Below are 8,200 nucleotides of genomic sequence, written 5' to 3' on the forward strand. Positions count from 1 at the left end.
CCCCCCTCTCCTTCCTCCCCTATCCCCTTTTCCCTCATTCTTCTGCCCTACTCCCCTTTTCCCCCCTCATTCTTACCCCCTCTTCCCCCTCATTCTTTCCCCTTTTCCCTCCTTTTCCTTTCCCCTTTCCCCTCATTTTCCCTTTCATCCCTCTACCCCTCATTTTCCCTTTCCCCCTCTACCCCTCATTTTCCCTTTCCCCCTCTACCCCTCATTTTCCCCCACCCCCCTCATTTTACCCCCACCCCCCCTCATTTTCCCCCCACCCCTCCTCATTTTCCCCCCACCCCTCCTCATTTCCCCCCTCCTCATTTCCCCCCACTCCTCATTTTCCCCCCACTCCTCATTTTCCCCCCACTCCTGATTTTCCCCCCACTCCTGATTTTCCCTCCACCCCCCCTCATTTTCCCCCACCCCCCCTCATTTTCCCCCCACCCCCCCTCATTTCCCCCCCACCCCTCCTCATTTCCCCCACTCCTGATTTTCCCCCCACTCCTGATTTTCCCCCCACTCCTAATTTCCCCCCACTCCTGATTTTCCCCCCACCCCCCCTCATTTTCCCCCCACCCCCCTCATTTTCCCCCCACCCCCCTCATTTTCCCCCCACCCCCCTCATTTCCCCCCCACATTTCCCCCCCACCCCCTTATTCCCCCCCCCACCCCCCCTTATTTTCCCCCCCACCCCCCCTTATTTCCCCCACCCCCCCTTATTTTCCCCCCCACCAACCTCATTTCCCCCATCCGCCTCATTTCCCCCCCCACCCCCCTCATTTCCCCCCCACCCCCCCTCATTTTCCCCCACCCCCCCTCATTTTCCCCCCCACATTCCCCCCCCACATTCCCCCCCACCCCCTCTTATTTCCCCCCCCACCCCCCCTTATTTCCACCCAACCCCCTCATTTTCCCCCCACCCCCCCTCATTTTCCCCCCCACCCCCCCTCATTTTCCCCCCCACCCCCCCTCATTTTCCCCCCACCCCCCCTCATTTCCCCCCCCACCCCCCCCTCATTTCCCCCCCCACCCCCCTCATTTCCCCCCCCACCCCCCCTCATTCCCCACCCCACCCCCCCTCATTTCCCCCCACCCCCCCTCATTTTCCCCCCACCCCCCTCATTTTCCCCCCCACCCCCCCTCGTTTTCCCCCCCACCCCCCCTCGTTTTCCCCCCCACCCCCCCTCGTTCCCCCCCCAACCCCCCTCATTTTCCCCTCTACACCCCCCTTTTTTCCCTCTACACCCCCCCCTTTTTTCCCTCTACACCCCCCCCTTTTTCCCTCTACACCCCCCCTTTTCTACCTCTACACCCCCCCTTTTTTCCCTCTACACCCCCCTTTTTTCCCTCTACACCCCCCCTTTTTCCCTCTACACCCCCCTTTTTCCCCTCTACACCCCCCCTTTTTTCCCTCTACACCCCCCCTTTTTTCCCTCTACACCCCCCCTTTTTTCCCTCTACACCCCCCCCCTTTTTTCCCACTAAACCCCCCTTTTTCCCTCTAAACCCCCCTTTTTTCCCTCGACACCCCCCCTTTTTTCCCTCGACACCCCCCTTTTTTCCCCCCACACCCCACCTTTTTCCCTATACCTCCCCCCTTTTTTCCCTCTACACCCCCCCACATTCCCCCCACCCCCCCTTATTTCCCCCCCCACCCCCCCTTATTTCCCCCCACCCCCCCTCATTCCCCCCCCACCCCCCCCTCATTTCCCCCCCCACCCCCCCTCATTTCCCCCCCCCCTCATTTCCCCCCCCCACCCCCCCCATTTCCCCCCCCCCACCCCCCCTCATTTCCCCCCCCCCCACCCCCCTCATTTCCCCCCCCACCCCCCCTCATTTCCCCCCCCCACCCCCCCTCATTTTCCCCCCACCCCCCCTCATTTTCCCCCCCACCCCCTCATTTTCCCCCCCACCCCCCTTCATTTCCCCCCCCACCCCCCTCATTTTCCCCCCCAACCCCCCTCGTTTTCCCCCCCAACCCCCCTCATTTTCCCCTCTACACCCCCCTTTTTTCCCTCTACACCCCCCCCTTTTTTCCCTCTACACCCCCCCTTTTTCCCTCTACACCCCCCCTTTTCTCCCTCTACACCCCCCCTTTTCTCCCTCTACACCCCCCCCTTTTTTCCCTCTACACCCCCCTTTTTCCCCTCTACACCCCCCCCTTTTTCCCTCTACACCCCCCCTTTTTTCCCTCTACACCCCCCCTTTTTTCCCTCTACACCCCCCCTTTTTTCCCCTCTACACCCCCCCTTTTTTCCCTCGACACCTCCCTTTTTTCCCTCGACACCCCCTTTTTTCCCTCGACACCCCCCTTTTTTCCCCTCTATACCCCCCTTTTTTCCCTCTACACCCCCCTTTTTTCCCTCTACACCCCCCCTTTTTTCCCCTCTACACCCCCCCTTTTTTCCCCTCTACACCCCCCCTTTTTTCCCTCACACCCCCCCTTTTTTCCCTCACACCCCCGCCCCCCTTTTTCCCACTACACACCCCCTTTTTTCCCTCTACACACCCCTTTTTTCCCTCTACACACCCCTTTTTTCCCTCTACACACCCCCTTTTCCCCTCTACACCCCCCTTTTTTTCCCTCTACACCCCCCTTTTTTCCCCTCAACACCCCCCCCTTTTTTCCCTCTACACCCCCCTTTTTCCCCTACACCCCCCTTTTTTCCCTCTACACCCCCCTTTCCCCCCTCTACACCCCCCCATTTTCCCTCTACACCCCCCTTCTTTTTTCTCTCTACACCCCCCCCTTTTTTCCCTCTACACACCCCCTTTTTCCCTCTACACCCTCCCCCCCTTTTTTCCCTCTACACCCTCCCCCCCTTTTTTCCCTCTACAACCCACCCCCCCTTTTTTCCCTCTACACCCTCCCCCTTTTTCCCTCTACACCCCTCCTTTTTTCCCTCTACACCCCCCCTTTTTTCCCTCTACACCCTCCCCACCCTTTTTTCCCTTTACACCCTCCCCCCCTTTTTTCCCTTTACACCTTCCCCCTTATTTCCACCCCCCCCCTCATTTCCCCCCCACCCCCCCCTCATTTCCCCCCCACCCCCCCTCATTTCCCCCCCACCCCCCCTCATTTCCCCCCCCACCCCCCCTCATTTCCCCCCCCACCCCCCCCTATTCCCCCCCCCCCCTCATTTCCCCCCCCCACCCCCCCTCATTTCCCCCCCCCCACATTTCCCACCCCCCCCCCCCATTTCCCCCCCCCACCCCCCCTCATTTCCCCCCCCCACCCCCCCTCATTTCCCCCCCCCCACCCCCCCTCATTTCCCCCCCCCCCACCCCCCCTCATTTTCCCCCCCCCACCCCCCCCTCAATTTCCCCCCCACCCCCCTCATTTTCCCCCCCACCCCCTCATTTTCCCCCCAACCCCCCTCGTTTTCCCCCCCAACCCCCCTCTTTTCCCCTCTACCCCCCCCCTTTTTTCCCTCTACACCCCCCCCTTTTTTCCCTCTACACCCCCCTTTTTTCCCTCTACACCCCCCCTTTTTTCCCTCTACACCCCCCCTTTTTCCCTCTACACCCCCCCTTTTCTCCTCTACACCCCCCCTTTCTCCCTCAACACCCCCCCTTTTTTCCCTCTACACCCCCCTTTTTCCCCTCTACACCCCCCCCTTTTTTCCCTCTACACCCCCCCTTTTTTCCCTCTACACCCCCCCTTTTTCCCTCTACACCCCCCCCTTTTTTCCCTCTACACCCCCCCCTTTTTTCCCTCTACACCCCCCCCTTTTTTCCCTCTACACCCCCCCTTTTTTCCCTCTACACCCCCCTTTTTTCCCTCTACACCCCCCTTTTTTCCCTCTACACCCCCCCTTTTTCCCTCTACACCCCCCTTTTTTCCCTCTACACCCCCCCTTTTTTCCCTCTACACCCCCCTTTTTTCCCTCGACACCCCCCTTTTTCCCCTCTACACCCCCCTTTTTCCCTCTACACCCCCCCTTTTTTCCCTCGACACCCCCCCTTTTACCCTCTACACCCCCCCTTTTTCCCTCTACACCCCCCTTAACCCACACCCCCCCCTTTTTTCCCTCTACACCCCCCCATTTTTCCCTCTACACCCCCCATTTTTCCCTCTACACCCCCCCTTTTCCCCTCAACACCCCCCCTTTCCCTCTACACCCCCCCCTTTTTTCCCTCAACACACCCCTCCCCCCTTTTCCCTCTACACACCCCTTTTTCCCTCTACACCCCCTTTCCCCACACACCCCTTTTTCCCTCACACACCCCCCTTTTTCCCTCTACACACCCCCTTTTTCCCTCTACAACCCCCCTTTTTTCCCTCAACACCCCCCTTTTTTCCCCTCTACACCCCCCCTTTTTCCCTCTACACCCCCCTTTTTTCCCACTACACCCCCCCTTTTTTCCCTCTACACCCCCCCTTTTCCCCCTCTACACCCCCCCTTTTTCCCTCACACCCCCCTCTTTTTTCCCTCTACACCCCCCCCCCTTTTTTCCCTCTACACACCCCCCTTTTTTCCCTCTACACCCTCCCCCCTTTTTTCCCTCTACACCCTCCCCCCCTTTTTCCTCTACACCCTCCCCCCCTTTTTCCCTCTACACCCTCCCCCTTTTTTCCTCTACACCCCGCCTTTTTTCCCTCTACACCCCCCCTTTTTTCCCTCTACACCCTCCCCACCCTTTTTTCCTTTACACCCTCCCCCCCCTTTTTTCCCTTTACACCTTCCCCCTTTTTCCCTCTACCCCCCCATTTTCCCTCTACCCCCCCCTTTTTCCCCTCTACACACTCCCCCCCTTTTTTCCCTCTACACCCCCCCTTTTTTCCCTCTACACCCCCCCTTTTTTCCCTCTACACCCCCCTTTTTTCCCTCTACACCCCCCCTTTTTTCCCCCTTTCCCCCCTCCCCTTTTTTCCCCTCTACACCCCCCCTTTTTTTCCCTCTACACTCCCCCTTTTTTCCCTCTACACCCCCCCTTTTTTCCCTCTACACCCCCCCTTTTTTCCCCTCTACAACCCCCCTTTTTTTCCCTCTACACCCCCCCCTTTTTTCCCTCTACACCCCCCCTTTTTTCCCTCTACACCCCCCCTTTTTTCCCTCTACACCCCCCCTTTTCCCCCCTTTCCCCCCCCCCTCCCCTTTTTTTCCCCTCTACACCCCCCCCTTTTTCCCCTCTACACCCCCCCCTTTTTTCCCTCTACACCCCCCCTTTTTTCCCTCTACACCCCCCCTTTTTTCCCTCTACACCCCCCCTTTTTTCCCTCTACAACCCCCCCTTTTTTCCCTCTACAACCCCCCTTTTTTTCCCCTCTACACCCCCCCTTTTTTCCCTCTACACCCCCCCTTTTTTCCCTCTACACCCCCCCTTTTTTCCCTCTACACCCCCCCTTTTTTCCCTCTACACCCCCCCTTTTTTCCCTCTACACCCCCCCCTTTTTTCCCTCTACACCCCCCCCTTTTTTCCCTCTACACCCCCCCCTTTTTTTCCCCTCTACACCCCCCCTTTTTTTCCCCTCTACACCCCCCCCTTTTTTTCCCCTCTACAACCCCCCTTTTTTTCCCCTCTACACCCCCCCTTTTTTTCCCCTCTACACCCCCCCTTTTTTCCCCTCTACACCCCCCCTTTTTTTCCCCTCTACACCCCCCCTTTTTTCCCCTCTACACCCCCCCCTTTTTTCCCCTCTACACCCCCCCTTTTTCCCCCTCTACACCCCCCCGTTTTTTCCCCCTCTACACCCCCCCTTTTTTCCCCTCTACACCCCCCCTTTTTTCCCCTCTACACCCCCCCTTTTTTCCCCTCTACACCCCCCCCCTTTTTCCCCCCTCTACACCCCCCCGTTTTTTTCCCCTCTACACCCCCCCTTTTTTTCCCCTCTACACCCCCCCCTTTTTTTCCCCTCTACACCCCCCCTTTTTTCCCCTCTACACCCCCCCCTTTTTTTCCCCTCTACACCCCCCCCTTTTTTTCCCCTCTACACCCCCCCTTTTTTTCCCCTCTACACCCCCCTTTTTTTCCCCCTCTACACCCCCCCTTTTTTTCCCCCTCTACACCCCCCCTTTTTTCCCCTCTACACCCCCCCCCCTTTTTTCCCCCTCTACACCCCCCCCTTTTTTTCCCCTCTACACCCCCCCTTTTTTCCCCAATACACCTCCCCTTTTTTTCCCCTCTACACCCCCCCTTTTTTTTCCCCTCTACACCCCCCCTTTTTTTTCCCCTCTACACCCCCCCTTTTTTTTTCCTCTCTACACCCCCTCCTCTTTTTCTCCCCTCTTTTTCTCCCCCCTACTCTTTTTCCCCTCTGTGCTGCTTTCAGGCTGCCCCTCGTCCTGTCTATATTCCCGGCAGCAGAGAGAGAGAGATCACTTCGCTATTTGAATAGCACAAAGGAACCGCCTTCCTCCCATTGGCTGCACGCTCACGGAGGGGGGGCGGCCGGGCGCTGTCAATCACGATCCAACCCCGCTCACCATTGGCCCCCGCCGGCCGTGGGCGGGCACCCCGCGCGCCAGTACAAATAGCTCGGCTGGCACCAGCGCACAGCCACAACCAGTTCAGAGGCTGCACAGTCTGGAGCAAGACGGGGGGAGGGCCCGGCGGCCCTCTGTGTGCCAACCCAAGGGGAGGGCTAGCGTTCCCGTGCGCTGCCAGTGAGACACGGCTCCCCCCCTCCCTTCCCAGGCTCGCTGGTACCAGCATGGAGTGCGCCCTGGACGCGCAGAGCCTCATCAGCTTATCCCTCCGGAAGATCCACAGCTCCCGCACCCAGCGAGGCGGCATCAAGCTGCACAAGAACCTGCTGGTCTCCTACGTGCTGCGCAATGCCCGGCAGCTCTACCTGAGCGAGCGCTACGCCGAGCTGTACCGCCGCCAGCAGCAGCACCCAGCCACCCTGTGCGGCGGGGAAGAGATCCCGGAACTCAGCCCCTTGCAGATCCCCGAGGAAGGAGACGATGAGCTGCCCCGGATCCACCCGGGAGGAGGAGGAGAGCAGCTGCAGGAACCAGCCGGCTGCGCTACGGCTGCTGCTGCGCTCCTGGAGGAGCTGCCACCCTGCGCGCACACCCCCCACCCCCCCCGGGGTTGTTGCTCGGGGGAACCCGGGGTAGGGTTGACCCACTGCAACCAGACCACGGTGTTGGACCTGGACACCCACGTGGTGACCACGGTGGACAACGGCTTGCTGCACCAGGACTGCTGCGCTGCGTCCCAGTGCCCGTGCCAAAGCGCACCGTGCCGGGCGCACACTGCCACCGCAGCCAAGCGCAGGTACCCTCCCCCGGCGGCGGCGGCGGGGTGCAGCTACGAGGTGGGGGATGTAGGGGAGGTGGAGCCCCACTCCGTGCCCTGGAAGAGGGGGAGGTACGAGGACTTCTTGCCGGGACCCCCCGAGCACCCGGACTCCTCCAACATCTCCAATCTTATCTCCATCTTCGGTTCCGGGTTCTCCGGGCTGATGAGCCGGCAGGTGGAGTCCTCTGAACAGACCCTGTGTGGGAAGCAGGCGCTGGCCAGCCTGGGGGCCTGGACTAGGGCAATAGTGGCTTTTTAGCCCTGGTGTTGGGGGGAGAGGGTAAAGACATTGGGGGGGGGGGGGTGTCTTGGGGGACACTGATATCAGGACTTGCAAATAATCAAATGGGTTTGTTTTTTTGTTTTTATAAAAGTGTACATAATTCTAAGATCTTGGACTTTATTTTTGCAAAGAAAGAAAGCACCTATTTAATTTTCGTTTTATTTGTAATGTTAATGTCACATGAGGGAAAGGCTGCTGGGGGGAAGGTACATGGTTTGAAGGGGCTGTTTTTGTGCTTCATGGAGGGGGGGGCAGTACTACAGCAGCCAACTCCATGTCCCCCTGTGTAGGTGAGCGGTTGGGGGGGGGGGGGGTGCTATAGGGGATGTGGTGGGCTAGTTAACACTTTCATTGCTGGGGAATCTCCAGCACTGAATGAGTTAAAGCTGCAGCTCTCAATATTCGTGATATTATTTTAGATGACTGAAAAAAATAATCCCTTTTTTGTATTCTTTTTAGACCTTCCCATCCACTTCAATCTCCTACCATGAGAGACCAAACCATAGGAAATGGTTTAGGAAGAATCCATGGGGTTGTAATGCCCCCTGTACTCTGTTCCCATCGTTTCCCCCCTTCTCAGTCAGCCTTTGTCCATCTGAAGTTTGTAGGGTTGGAAGATGAAGGCAGAAATAGAAACATTATCTTTTTTTTATTCCCCCCCCCCCCCCCCCCCAT

The 8,200-nt window shown here is 58.9% G+C and overlaps 1 protein-coding gene across 1 annotated transcript; it reads left to right on the forward strand.

Annotated features, from left to right (window-relative positions):
* The first annotated feature begins 6,477 nt into the window (after window positions 1-6,477).
* IER5L (immediate early response 5 like) lies at window positions 6,478-7,531 on the forward strand. The gene has a single exon (XM_075582359.1). It carries the CDS (start codon window positions 6,647-6,649, stop codon window positions 7,499-7,501), a length of 855 nt encoding a protein of 284 aa, XP_075438474.1. The 5' UTR covers window positions 6,478-6,646; the 3' UTR covers window positions 7,502-7,531.
* The last annotated feature ends 669 nt before the right edge of the window (window positions 7,532-8,200 follow it).

This window comes from Ascaphus truei, unplaced genomic scaffold, assembly GCF_040206685.1.
Source record: "Ascaphus truei isolate aAscTru1 unplaced genomic scaffold, aAscTru1.hap1 HAP1_SCAFFOLD_2270, whole genome shotgun sequence".
Taxonomy (NCBI): Eukaryota; Metazoa; Chordata; class Amphibia; order Anura; family Ascaphidae; genus Ascaphus; species Ascaphus truei.